This window comes from Styela clava, chromosome 12 (assembly GCF_964204865.1).
Source record: "Styela clava chromosome 12, kaStyClav1.hap1.2, whole genome shotgun sequence".
Lineage (NCBI taxonomy): Eukaryota > Metazoa > Chordata > Ascidiacea > Stolidobranchia > Styelidae > Styela > Styela clava.
This window is the reverse complement of record NC_135261.1, coordinates 20,891,629-20,906,663: the sequence shown is the minus strand read 5'-3', so window position 1 is coordinate 20,906,663 and position 15,035 is coordinate 20,891,629. Positions and strand designations below refer to the sequence as shown.

Here is a 15,035-nt window from a genome sequence, read left to right as displayed (position 1 = left end):
CCGTAATCGACCAGCTGTTACATGAACCACCCTACGGCGGCCAGGAGTCCAGCAATCCTCTCGCACATATCGAACCTGCGAACCCACGCAGAGTAATCAGAGGTCGCCGCGCCGAGTGTGTAGACATTTTAAACAACAAAAATTGACTCAAAACAACGCATGAATCTTTGGGCCATGATAATAAATAACGTATTATTATAGGTTCGCGGTATGTGTAGTAGTGGGATTAAAAAGTGTTTAGTTTCTAACTCACAAACAACAGGTTCCTTCATTTTCAAAAATGTATGCATGACACCACGTAAGCTGCATTAACATGGCATTCCTTATACATAACTATCGAAATACCAAATATAACGCAAGTCGTCAAATGCAATGGGATGACTAATTTCGAAACCTTCTGAATTCCACCATTTCTGTAACGTTTCGTTTGACCAAGTTCCAGCTTCTTCAGTCAACCGTTTTTCAAATATGGAAAGGAAATTCTCATACATATAAAAATGGTTAGCATCTGTTGGGTTTGATTTCAATGTATGTAGTGGAATAAAGCTTGGGTCACTCCAAGAATAATAGGGAAGTTAAGTTCAAATATTCATTAATGATTATCCCACAGTTCTGTGAGTAAACATTAAAAAGCTTATTAAACGTTTTCACGCTGTCATCACAGAACTCCGACGACAGCGTTTGTGAAGTTCATGTTGGGGCCAAGGCTACAACATTGGAAAACTGTTGACCAAACATAAATACATTGAGATAAAGTGTTGAGCGTGTTATATACTATATCATGTTTAAATTAATTTATAAATCGTCAGTTTCATCCATCTCCTAAATTCATTCCCTGGGGAAGTGGTTCCAAGCTATGGGTCACTAAATATTCAATAAATCGCTAATTATACGACATAATTCATCCAAAATCAATAGGCTTCTCCGAGATATGATGAGTGCACATGCAAAATTTGGAGCAGATGTAACCTCGCTTTTGTGAGATATCGCGTAACATACAAAAGTGAATCAAACAGACAAATACCTATCAACATACTTACCGATCGAGATCGATACGTAACAAAATAAAAGCACTTAAGAAGATGATACACCCGCACATTTTTCTACCTATTTTATCTTCATGATCTGTTTTAAATTGGAATTATTTATGGAACAGTCTGCCATATTTTAACAGGGGACTGAACAAAACACTGTTGGAATATACAAAATAAGATTTTAAATTTATCCCTATTCAGAAGCATTTTGCTTTTTCCAAGAGTAGCCTATCGCACGCTTCCTCACAAACTAGTACATTTTATCAAGCCTGTCTCTGTTTTGCCAAAGAGCTCAGCGTTCTGCAAATATTCCGAATAGTGCGATTTCTACATCGTGTTTTTTATACAGTGCCATGTGTTATCAAATGTTCTCATGGTTCCCTGTTTCTCCGGAGCATCGTCGGACGTTTTCAAAATAATTTTCAACTTTTGGGCCAATGATCACTGTCCACGGGAATGTGAAGGTAATATTTGACGCCAATCTACCGTTTGCTGTCTAAAATATTTAACTATCTTTGATGTTTTGTGATTTTTGTTCGAGTCTGGTCACAGGCTATCTTTATTATGTTAATTAATTTCAACATTTTGTTGGCGGTCCGCTAGCTCATTTTAGTTGATATGCCTGGGTAAAAAAGGTTGGGAACCACTGAATTGAACAGTTACGTACAACAACGTCACACCAACTCTCCAAACTTACAGTCTACATACAGGCACATTGTCCTCATAAAATTAGAATGTTCAGAATAGAATATATATAGAGAAAGAGAGAGATTTTTTGAACTTTTCTCGTTGTGGAGGCGCGAGTTATTTGTTAATAATATAACTTATTTTAGTTTGGCGGTATGCTTGATCTCGAAATAGTTTTTCTATGCCAATTACCAAAAGATGGTTTATTGAATAGTCTGTTGACCGAAGTGTTCGCCAACTACGAGATCTTTGATGTTCTGATTGATGCTTCTGATATGTCCTGTTATCCTGTATTTTAAATCTGTTTTTCTGATATATTGCATATCGCATTTTCGCAGGGTATTGGGTATATACGACATTTTCTGAATTACGATTTATTCTTTGATCAATGTTTAGTTGAACTTTAGTAGTGGTGCTAGTAGGCTACATGTTGTTATTTATTAGGAATGCTTAACACGTGGTGCATGATTTCCTGTTGCATTTGTTGAATCCTGATTCTACTTCTCTCCGTGTTTCTGGTTTCCATCTATCTCCAGTCTGTATTGTATTGATGGGCATTTCCTACAAGCATTTCGGGGGTTGCGACAAAAAATTTTCAGTCTTCAATTGTTGTGTAGTATATATATGCCGATAATATAACTGAAGGACTGGTTACAGAAACAAACAGAGAAGCAGACAACATCCACAAGGTATAAAATCTAAATGATCGAGACAAAAAGTAATCTGGTATACGTTCTTTAAATTGAAAATATGTTACAGTCCTATTTCCAGCATAAAGATCGAGTATATTTCAACATCGAATTGTCAACTTTTCTGTCATTTCTAATAATGCAACGATGTTATTTGAAAATACAGTACTGGTGGGTATTCAAAACAGTGCGGCTTTTGTCAAATGCCACGCTCAATAGAACTTGCACACGGTTTACAATATTAACACAGAATGCTATCAATGCCTTTATCCTAATGCATGATTACGCCGACGAGTTCTCAGTATACGTCATCAGCGGATCCTTCTAAATATTGGTCAATTTCTGCAGAGTTGACATTTAAAAATTTGTGTTCACTTTATGTAAGTGGTAACACACGAAAAATTATACAGAATCTAACTCGCCTGAAAAATACTCCAGTGACAACTCATTTTTAAGACAGTTTGGAAATACATTACGCTGTGAAAGAATTATATTTGGTAACCCGAAGAACCAAAGTATGTGAACCAAGATGGCGGACACCGGAACGTAGTATGTGTACCAGATTAGGATTAGGTAATAATTTCAGGTACAAATACTACGAGAGTCACTTGGCTAGTCCCCAACTCGTAACAGAACCAAAATAAGAAAAATTTGAATAAAATTATGTCCTAACCATATCCTAGTACACATACTACGTTCCGGTATCCGCCATTTTATTCACATAATTCGGGAGAACCTTATATCTATCTCATGTAATTTCAGATCCTCAGATTCAGATAATTCCTCAAGATATATATTAAGGTAATCTGATAAGCGTCGGTTAGTGACCTCGAGCAATCCTCCATAAAAAAATCCGTATACACCAGTGATTCTAATCTTTGAGTAATCGAAACCCACCGTTGAATCTTGGTTTGCAGTCAGAATCCAATAACGGAAAGGCTGAATTTGTGCGAAAGTATAATATTGTGTGAAAACAGCCAGTGTTAAGATGATAACAACGACGGTGGAATGGGTGGGGCAAATATAGTGTGTAAGTTGAACGGGTGAAAATGCGATAAACCCAACTAAATGGTGCTATAATGCTTCGAATATGTTGGTAAATCAAGTCGTTCGTTTCTCGAACTTCAATCTTCAATCAAAACCAAACACTCAGTGATATTCAAACACGCCCTGATTTTATGTTAATTTATGTACACTAACTTCCAGGCTTGGACTTTTTGGTTGTTATGAAAGATAACAGGATAACGATTCTAGGCTTTATTAAACATAAGAACACCACTGCCACAACTTAACACTGTAAACAATAGAAAAACGCGCAAACAGTGAAGTATGCAGTACGACAGAGCTAGGGCAATCAAGAGTACATTGTTTATCTAATAATTACACTGTAAAAAAATACTAACACCACAATTTCCCCTTCATAAAAGATTAGTTAACAAAAAGTTTAAAAAACATTTCACTCATAGTAATGTAAACGATCAATTGGACGCTTTTCTCTGGTAGAGCGCCTAGGAGCCGGGGTGTCTATCATCTTCATCGGGGATGTTTCGCGTTTTTCATCATCACCAGCAATATTTGACTTTTTTTCCCCTTCTTGAATTTCTGATTGGTTGATAACGGGATGCGATATTTTTGGTACATAGTCCGAATCTGCTGTATCAGCCTGCTTTACAGGTAATTGAGAAGGTTGATTATCGGGGGAACTTCCATTATTCTCACTTCTAAACGGTGTAACATCACCACACGGTGCAAGATGTTTTGTTGATACTGTTGAGGTTTTACCATCTGAATACCGAATATGAGCGTAATGTCTGTTTGCATCCAGAAGTTCCACTTCATCGACGTATGGATCAGATTTGTTTCTTCTAATCTGTCTCTTGAGAAGAACAATTTTAGAATTTGTCAGCCACGATGGAACGGCATATCCTGTGGTAGATCTTCTTGCAAAATTGAACAACCGTTCATGTGGTGTTGCATTTGTTGCAGTGCACAATAGTGATCTGATGGAATGCAAAACATCTAATAGAACATCTTGCCAACATTCAATTGGCAAACCTTTTGACATTAAAGCAAGTTTTATTCCTTTCCAAATTGTACCATTGCACCGTTCTACTTGACCATTCGCCGAGGGATTGTAAGGAGTTGTTCTACTGCGAGACACACCCTTTTCTTGCAAAAATCTTTCAAACTCACAACTCATGAAAGCCGAACCACGATCAGTATGTATGTAAGCAGGCATTCCAAATACAGCGAACAATGGAGTTAAGACTTTTTATTACACTGGCGGCCGAAACATCAGGTGTTGGAATAGCGAAGGGAAATCGTGAAAACTCGTCAATTACGCAGAGAAAATATTTGTTGCTATTGTTTGACGGAAGAGGTCCCTTGAAGTCAATACTTGCACGTTCAAAGGGCTGAGTCGCTTTTACAAGAGTTCCTGCTTCAGGCCGATAGTATTTAGGTTTTATCTCTCTGCATACACGGCAATTCAAGACCGTTCGCTTAACGTCTTCAGTCGAATAAGGTAAATTACGGACCTTAACAAAATGAGCGAATCTAGATATACCTGGATGGCATAATGCATCATGTAATTTAGTGAGGATATTAGTAGAAGGAAGAGCACATGAAATCCTCGATAGAGTGTCTGGTGCAACATTGTCTTTGCCTGGTTTGTATGCGATATCGAAAGAGTAACCGGATAGCTCAATTCTCCATCTTGTTATTTTTTCATTTTTAATTTTACCTTTGTGGCGTAAATCAAACATGTAAGAGACACTTTTCTGATCTGTTTTCATGATGAAACGTCTTCCTGTTAAAATGTGACGCCAATGTCGTACTGCTTCAACTATGACCATAGCTTCTTTTTCGACCGAAGGGTGTTTAAGTTCAGAGCCGTGTAATGTACGTGAAAAAAATGCCACGGAACGACCAGATTGATTTAGTGTCGCTGCTATAGCAATATCTGATTCTGAAGCATCAGTTTCCAATTCAAATGAAATATTTTTATCAACGGCATTTTCTATTAACTGTTCTAGTTCATGAAAAGCTCCTATAGCAGTGTCAGTAAGAGGAAAAGAGGTCGATTTTGTTAATGATCTGATTCTATTTGAAAAGTTTGGAATCCATCTAGAATAGTATGAAAAGAATCCCATGCATCTGCTCAATTCTTTAGAATTTGATGGTATTGGAAGTTGGCGTGAAGGTTTTAATCTTTCGGGATCTGGACGAATTTCACCTTCAGCAATTTGATATCCTAAAATTGGCAATGTTCGAGTAGTCCATATACTTTTTGATTCATTAAAAATCAATCCATTTTTTTTTGCAGATTCCAGGAAAGCAGCCAGGTTTTTGTCGTGATCCTCTTTAGTCATCCCACAAATAGTTATGTTATCTAAATATGGAAAAACTCCTCGCAGTTGTTCTTCTTTCACGAGCTGCTTCATTATCCGCTGAAAACAAGAGACCCCGTTTGTGATTCCGAAAGGCAGCCTTGTGAATTGGTATAAATTTCCCTCGGCTTCAAACGCGGTAAACTCTCTATCTTGGTGTTTCAGTGGAACTTGATGATAAGCGCTAGTGAATCAACAGTACTAAAAACTCGATATTGTGCGATTTCATTCACTAACTCTGAAATGTTTGGCAATGGAAAAGCGTCCAATAAAGTGAACTTGTTAATAGTTTGCGAGTAATCAATTGCCAAACTTTTCTTTCGATTTTCTGCTTTAACCACAACGACTTGAGCCCTCCATGGCGAAAGGCATGTTTCGATAATTCCTTCTCGCTGAAGTCTTGCTACTTCGTCTCGAATGAATAATCTATCTTCGTGTGAATATCTTCTCGATTTAGTGGCTATTGGATGACAGTCCGCAGTTAAATGCTTGAATGGTTCAGGTGGGGTTATTTTCAATGACGAGAAACCACAAATTGATAATTCAGGTTTTTTACCACCGTAGTGAAATCTTACACTTTTATGCAGGGTTTGGAAATTGAGTCCGAGGATCATATCAGCGCATAAGCTGTCGATTACACCAAACTTAACTCCGCTATATTTATGATTATTATAGTATAAATCCATTTCAGTACATCCAAGAACTTCTACTGAACATTTAGACGATGCCATGGAAATGACATTCTTTGTCGGACGAACGTTGAGCCTAAGAGATTTACCAGCCTTGGGTGAATATAATTTTCCGAACTACCACTGTCGAACAAAGCTCGTACTTTTCGTTGACCGACTTCTACCCAGGCTGTGGCTTGTCGTAATATAGACGTAACGTATTCAACATAAGGTTTGTCATGAATAGTAGCCAATGTTGAATGTGGTATCATTGCTGAAATGCCAAGGCGACTGCTGGAGTCATTGTTCGAAATAGTTCTTCCGCGACAGACCTTTGCAAAATGTCCTTTCTTTTGACACTTGAAACAGACTACTTCCCGAGCTGGGCATTTCGATCGTGGGTGTCTACTATTACCACAGAAAAAGCATTTACTTCTAATAGTCATCGCTGCATTATCTGGCAACGATCCAACATCGAAATTGTTAGATTGTATTGTTGAAGGTACTGCTCCGACGGAAGTGTTTTCGTTTATAGCATAAGATTGTGAATTTCGAACGGCAGTTTCCAATGATTTGGCTTGATCAACCATATCGTCCAGTGTCAATTTCTTATTCTCCAGCAGTCGTTGGCGTATCCAACTGGAATTCAAGCCATGTATAAAAGAGTCCCGAATATATTCATTCTGGTATTCTTTAGCAGATACGTTCTGAAAGTTACAATCTTTGCTCAATTCTGTCAATGCTCTTAAATATTCAGCAACTGACTCAGAAATTTGTTGGGATCGCGTGGCCAACATATGTCGTGCATATATTTCATTCTTTGGCTGTACAAAAATCCCTTTCAACGTATCTATGGCTTCATCATAAGTTGTGATATTTCTAATATATCTATAAGTTCTCGGAGACACATAGTTTGTTAATACTCTCAATTTATCAAGTCCTTCAGTGGGTAAAGCTTCCAAGAAATTTTCGAATGTCTTTTGCCAATGCAGCCATTCGCATTCCGCGTCACGTGTATTAGGATCTGTGTCTAGTTTCTCCGGCTTTAAAACTTTATCCATTGTGGTTGGTTCGTTAAGTTATGTTTAATAAATTGTTATGAAAGATAACAGGATACCGATTCTAGGCTTTATTAAACATAAGAACACCACTACCACAACTTAACCCTGTAAACAATAGAATAACACGCAAACAGTGAAGTATGCAGTACGACAGAGCTAGGGCAATCAAGAGTACATTGTTTATCTAATAATTACACTGTAAAGAAATACTAACACCACATTGGTAAAACTGAGTTACATTTTATTCGTAGTAGTAAAGTGTCGCTTATGCTAACATTTAAAAATTTGAAGCGCTATCATAGAGAAGTATGACCAAACACACGGCTATTTGTGTCATAGCAAAGTTACACACAATTAACTAATTTATCAAATCTTTAAACGGGCAAGTTGTCTGTCTGTGATTAAGCATGGGTATTTTTACGTGAGCCATCTCATAGTAACCTTTCATGCTAACTTAATATATCTACCTCAGCGAACCGTCGTATAACTTCGGAAGTTCGATCGAACTCCTGTTAAAAACACCGGCATAGTTATAGACCGCCGGTGTTGAATTTCACAGGTTCCATCACTGGAAGATGCAAATCGATATGCTTGAGTTTGGAATCTGCGCGTATAATTTTCAAGAATTTTTAAATGAGCTTTCAAAGTTACATGGTTTTATAAACTTGGACATTCTTGTGTTAGTATACTGCATTAAAATTAGCGCTTAAATATGATACACAAAATCTCGTCCTCGCCCAACTGTTCAAATGAATATGCAGAGCTTTCGGCAGGCCATGGAGGCTCAAAATTGAAGATACATTTATTGACAATGCTCAAAGCAATTAAAGACGAGTATCCATTATGAAGTGAAGAATTATTATTTTTAGGCCTTATTGGCGTGCAGGCGTTTTAGATCAGACATCTGTCAGGTCGATACACCACAATGTTGGGAGAATGGATAAAGTAAGCAAATAAATGAAACAAAGGATTATGCTGTGTTTTTGGTTCGGATATACACAACATTTTTGACAAAAGGTTAGAATACATTTGGACACTAAGTTTTTGAGACACATGTGAACCTACCAAATAGCTTAGGTGTTGTAGTTGATTTTGAAGATATGCAATAGATCGAGACTTGGTAGGTATTCAAAATGTATTTTTGAATTCGAGATGAAAGGTTTGAAAAACTTGAATTTTGAACCGAACCAATAACTTTGTTTAATTATGAGTGTTCGCGGTTACATAGTGTTATCACGTATTTATTATGAGAAAGGAGTTTTGAGGTATGAGTCCGATGGGTTATTTGAAATCTGGTATAATCTGTTTCATCGCTGTCTGCTACCTGTTTATTGCTGAATTTAATTTCAAATATGTGTAGCAGAAAAACAGTCTAGTAAAATCACGGTATTACAGATTAGAGACGGAAAGACACAATGAGCTAAATACTTTCTAATGCGACGACGCCGGCGAGTTTTGCTGGGACAGATAGGTGCATCTAGACCAGGGATGTCCAACCCGCGGGCCGCATGCAGCCCGCAGAAAGAATTCGTGCGGCCCACGTGAAGTTTTTATATAAATACCGACATATAAACATACTTAACATAAAATTTTCTGGTATGATATCAAATCTTACTAAAATTTAGGCTATAATTTCACGTGACTCCGCTATAAGAAAATAAGAAAAGCGTTGTTATGCGCTACAGAAGATGATTTCACAAAGGCCACTCAAGCGTGCAACACCTGTGGCGATACAATGAGTTTTCTACCCACTGTGAAGTCAAGGTTGAAGTCACATACCGGTACTGTGTTTTATGGATTGTTGTTGAACCACTAAAACAAATCCACCGGTATGTTTGGAACAAAATAGATGAAGCTTGAGTATTTAAATCAGAAATATCAAAAGGATTGGGATGAGTTGTAAGACAACGATGTATGCCTAATATGCCGTAAATCTGTTTCGTTTGAAAACTATGAAGCCGAAGCCTAAGAGTACGCTGACGACCGAAAAATTAACAAGCCAGTTAGTTGGATGTTTCCCCGAGAACTGACTTCTTTGTTTACTTTCGTAACATTAACTAATCAGCAAGATGCAAAAAGTAACGTGACAATAGACGTTTCAGCAGCTACTCAGACAGATTTTTAAGCATGGTTTTAAACATTACCTCATTTTCGCATTTTTGCATGCTATTTGCTAGTTTTTAGTTGGGTTTCGTAAATTTAGGTATGAATCAAGTAACTCAATTATAACTAAATTATAAAAATATAATTTAGAAGATTTAGTTTAATTGCAGTAATCAAAAATTAGTCTTGAAATAGATGTGATAAACCAGGCTATACTTTCCCACCAGTACTTTTAAATGACAGGTTGTTGAATGTTTTCAATCAAAACAATGATATAAAACATATAAACTAGTTTATAGACGCCAACTCGCGAAACCACCTAAAAAAGACACCTAAAATTTTGCAATAGTGATATAGAGAATTTTTCGGGGGTCGAAGGTCAGGGGAAGGAACATCTGTGGGAATCCCATGGGATGGGAGAGGCATGAATTTTCAGTGGATTGAATGGAACAAAAAAATATGTCCCATGGGCAAGCCTATCTACCAGGGTATCTCGACACGCGTCGATCCCTCCTGCTAAACGCTCCCTTCGTTGTCGATTTCTCAATGGAGATGCATTGTGGACGTAGCACGTTCTGGGGTCGGGATTCGTTTTAGGTGGACAGGCGAGGGCGATCTCTAAAGACAAGAACTGGTAACTCTATATACCCGTTTAGTGAATACATTCAGTATGAAAGATAATGAGAAAGCGTTGCCGCCCTATTTTGGCCAACTCGAAAGTTAACTGTCGCAATAATTCAATGCTTCTCGCGTACCACATGAAAATCTCCCGCGTACTACCAGTGGTACGTACTACAGGTTAAAAACCACCGTGCCAAAGGGAAGCCCATCAGATAGAGATTGTGACAATATAACCAGCTCTTCACCTAACCGTAACGAGGCTCACTAAACCTGGTTCGCTGGCCTTAAATGGACTTGGCCTTAAATGGCGCTTTGTGAGTTTTTTGATTTTGCGCAGGAGTACGTTTGCAAAGAGCAACCAGTTAGCTAAGACGCGCCGCCCAAATTATCACTTTTCCAGTCCAAAATTTGAAGCTACCCGACTGCAGCATTCATATATATAATATCTCGTATCAGATGCTGCGAAGACTCCAAATCAATCGGCATGAGATTCCTGAGCGTATGAATTAGTTCGATAACACATGACTTCAATTTGTGTGACCTGTTTAATATTACTGATTTCATAATTTACAGTAATTATTCGTAAAAATTAAAGTAAAGGATCATTAACTGCATGTTTCATAATATTTTGCAATTAGAATATTCGAAATATCTTTGTTGCGAAAAAACCCTTTTTCATTATTTTGTCAGAATATATAAAAATGTTCCTGTCTTCTTGAATAATCTTTAAGGTTTCTTCGTTGAATTCCGTATTTTATCCCCAAAAAGTGTTCCCACAACCTCTTTTATAGATACACCTCAGGCATCTTATTTTTGCTCTATCTGCAAAGAAGCAAATGAACATCATCATGAGAGTCGTAAACAACTTATAAAATAATTATTGCAACGTTTCCAACTGAAATATATATGCTTATACAACCAGTTCGTTTTAGAATAATGTTTAATGGAAGAATTCTGATCAATTTAAACTAAAAAATTAAATAACACATTATTAGTATTTATTGCCAAGCAGTGCTGCTATACGTAACACAAAGCAACCGATTTGAAAAGACAAGTTGTAATCATAACCTAACTTTGCCGTCAGGTTCACGTGATACTTTCAAAAATTGTGTTTTCAACAGTTATTTTTTTTTAACGCCATAGATTCGGCGTTGAGTTGATAATTATTGAACTTCGTTATATTTTATAAACATTAAAAATATAATATTATACTTCTTTTATTCAGACTGGGAGTGAAGCAGGCATCTGGCCCTAACTTGCATATTCTATCGCAAGACATGGCAGTCGTCGATCCTTTCGATCTCTTATCGGCTTCCCACCATCCCATGACAGTTGCACCCCGTTCGTTTTGATCTTCCGTTGGTTCCCCGATGTAGATATCGAGAAGATACTTCAAGTCTTTTGGACACTGTTGGGATTGTACAAATTGTGTTTGAAATTTCAATTTTACGTCAAGTTACATAATTGACATGATTAGGGGTATAAGTATTGCTTTATACAAAGACATGCGGAGCAGACCAGATAAATATTTCTAATATTGCAAGAGTGTCCATTTTTAATATATATAATGGGCTTTATTCATTCTAATGAAAAAAATACTTATATATATTAAGTTGTTCTTACCCTGTCGCCACAACTTGCATTCCCTTTAAATATTGCTGTAATAGCAAATTAATCAGTATGTTAATAAATATTAAGTAAGTATAAAATATACTTCCTAAGTTTACAATTTTTTCTTATTTTATCAGATTTATATCATTTATTCGTTGTATTTTTATAAGTAGTCGATGAGACTGTTGCTTTTTTCGGGTTGTTAATTAATGTCAACTCTGGTTTAACAAAAATACTCAATTTCATATAACCGGACTTCCGCCAGTAACATCGATCAATTTTTCTATAAAATTATAAAAAGCAAATTTATTTAAATATATACCTAATTTAAATTTAAATATATACTTAATTCATAGTATACTTATTTAAATAAATTTTATACTTAAATACTTACGAATACACCCGATGGATTTTACACCTATCAATTCATTGGCTGACATGTTGCATTCTGCTTCGCTCGGTCCCAACAAAAAGAAGCCGTCGTCGCATTCAAACATAACTTTGTTATTTTCGAGAATTTTCATACTGCCATACTTCGGTGCTTTGCAGGGCAATCTTCGTAGTTCGTCCGCTTTGAATATTAACAATTTAATTTGAGTAAGTAGTAAAGTGGAATGTCTCCTCTGGCCTGGAACAAGTACATTTCGCTGCGCGCAATGTAAATTCAGTTCATCAACAATTTTTAGATCAATCTCTTCACTTCAAAAGATATTTCATTAAATAAGAATCGAACGCGGATCCCTTCCTCTATGCTGTAGGCCCATAATATTTGAAAATAGGATTTAAATAATTAAATCCACAAGACACGTTCAAATGCGCACATAAGTTTTATTGAAAAATATTTTGAATATTTGGTATCGATGCTGAAATGAATTTTACATTTTGCATGTACAGTATGAATTATTTTGGTATGGTGCGGAAATAAACTATTGATTCCACCAATCCGATATTAAGACATTCGGTCATCAACTTTCCTTCTTGGCGAGTAGCCTACAAAATTTATTATATAGTGTGTGACTTAATAACAAGGCAAAAAGTCAATTGAGAATATCGATATATTTTTTCAAAAAATTACGTTCTTGTTGTGTACAAAAACATAAATTGACTGTGTATCTTTATATAATTATCAATCACAAAATAGGAAGACCTTTAAAATTAAAACTACGAACTTACGAACAAACTACTTCTTCAAATTTTGACATCTGAGTTTATTTCTGATAAGTATCGACAAAAGAAAAAAACTAGAGTTAAAAACTGCGCTATATTCAGGTTCGCCCTAATTTAATGAATGTTTCAAAATAAAACTATAGAGTACTCACCAGCGGAGACATAAATTAGGTATAAATAAATCAGTACCCTGATCATTGTGCTGATTTTTGCCCAAAAATCCCGCAATGCCTCAAACTAGATTCTTGTAACTGGAGTCTTGTAACACGATTATTCAGTTTATAAACTTTAAGAAAAGCGCGACATGCACACGAGTAAAAACTTTTCAAAGAAAAAATTTTCTGAATGATTTTCACCGGAAATATGTGAAATAATCTTGTGGGTTTGTCAAACATGGCCCTAAGACTTGTATCTCGTGCACGAGCACGGCTCACTGATGGCCAAAGGTATTCATGCAACGTTTCTTAAATTGAAACGCGGTTCCTTCATATAAAAGCAACAGGAAGTAATTCAAACTTTGTGGCATGTTTTCATTCACGTTCTATGGGCGAATCAATTGCTCTTCATTTCACAGATCAAAAAATTTAATTCACAAACTGACCACCAATGGGGTAATTAAAATGTGCAACCTCCACCAATCCGTATCTCGTACAAGTTTATAAGCGAATGGTTAAAGGTTAGCTGTATTGATAACAAGCCGCTGATGGGCCAGAAATTAGCAGAAAGGTTGACATTTAAGTTGACAATTTACGGCTGTTTTGAAAAATGCATTTTGAACTCGGCACGGCTGCTTAAATGCAGAATAATGACTTCTTATTTCTTCTTGATACACAAGCACTTATATGCCATCTGTTCGACACCATTTTAAACGTTCACAGCTTTCCTATGGTATTCAAAGCTTAAGCAAAGTCAGGTTTCGGAAATCTACTGTGCCAAAAACAATTTTATGATTTATTGGTCATGTGACAAAAATCATACTTGTGATTCTACAGTTATTTCTGAATTACATTCCCCAACTCATTCAGAGTGTGTTTGCGATTTGTAAATTCATAATATGTTGATTCGTTCATCAAAAAACCGCGTATACCGCATTCGAGCAGGAATTTTGGGACTAAATCATTATGGGATATCAAAAAACTCGCGATATTGTTGGAGTTTTCCCCCCTAATGACAAATATTGTGCGGTAGACTCTCAGGAAAACACTTCCGATCCAAATGTCTTTCCAGACGGAAGTTGTAAGAATTGCGGGACGTATCACGTTCGCTACACCATATAAAGACGCCAACAACATATTATTATGACGTTATGAATTGGAACTTCCGTTTCGATGATAACATCGCATGACGACAACTAAATTCGGCGACAAACCATTTATGGAAGCGAATAAGCCAAATACAAGAACACTTCAGCTTGAAGATTCTGATCGGGCTGTGATTAAGTTTTTATGCAGATTCAGATTCAGATATTTTATTTCGTCGTGCATGAAACATTGTCAACAAATAATAATAAATTTAAATAAATCAAAAATACACAATGTTTCGCAATTGACGAGGAGTCGCGAAAGACTATTAAGTCATCGTGTCAGCGACACCTATATGCTGGATTACAGCAACAGATATAGCAAAAGACTTGGGTTTATCACGTACAATACGGTACTAAAAAGCATAGAAACAACAACAACAACGGATGATAAATAAAATACGGAAATATGAAGAGCCATGAGGACTTTAATTAAGGAAACCGGTACCGCTTGACGAGCGCAAGGGCGCCATCAAGCGAATGCGATATACCTCAATGTACACAATTAAACGAGAATAACGCTTATTAACATGACTAAGCACTTTGAAAACTGGATCGGCGTGCCCAGCAACGTTAATTTCAATTTGACAGAACTTTACTTTCACATTTAGGTTATATGATAAAAAGTTGTCGAAAGTGAAAAACAGAACTTGGCACATACAGAGTAAATGACGATGCGAATTTAGAATACAGTGGAAGAACACG

General features: G+C 36.5%; 2 protein-coding genes across 2 annotated transcripts; both read right to left on the bottom strand.

The window, feature by feature from the left end:
- Positions 1 to 6,505: 6,505 nt before the first annotated feature.
- LOC144430626 (uncharacterized) lies at positions 6,506 to 7,528 on the bottom strand. The gene has a single exon (XM_078118634.1). It carries the CDS (start codon positions 7,526 to 7,528, stop codon positions 6,506 to 6,508), a length of 1,023 nt encoding a protein of 340 aa, XP_077974760.1.
- A 3,250-nt stretch (positions 7,529 to 10,778) lies between these two features.
- LOC120330045 (uncharacterized) lies at positions 10,779 to 13,350 on the bottom strand. The gene is made up of 5 exons (XM_039396858.2): positions 13,183 to 13,350; positions 12,258 to 12,434; positions 11,876 to 11,910; positions 11,465 to 11,660; positions 10,779 to 11,074 (listed from the first exon to the last, which is right to left on the bottom strand). Exons 1-5 carry the CDS (start codon positions 13,226 to 13,228, stop codon positions 11,007 to 11,009), a joined length of 522 nt encoding a protein of 173 aa, XP_039252792.1. The 5' UTR covers positions 13,229 to 13,350; the 3' UTR covers positions 10,779 to 11,006.
- Between the last annotated feature and the right edge of the window lie 1,685 nt (positions 13,351 to 15,035).

Bases quoted from the DNA above. Each gene is read 5' to 3' on its own strand.
- LOC120330045 (XM_039396858.2), bottom strand. From the start codon at position 13,228: ATGATCAGGGTACTGATTTATTTATACCTAATTTATGTCTCCGCTG. The intron at 11,911-12,257 runs GTAAGTATTTAA...TTGCTATTACAG, and splicing joins AAAATCCATCGGGTGTATTC to CAATATTTAAAGGGAATGCA. The intron at 11,661-11,875 runs GTAAGAACAACT...CAATCCCAACAG, and splicing joins ATGCAAGTTGTGGCGACAGG to TGTCCAAAAGACTTGAAGTA.
- LOC144430626 (XM_078118634.1), bottom strand. From the start codon at position 7,528: ATGGATAAAGTTTTAAAGCCGGAGAAACTAGACACAGATCCTAATACA.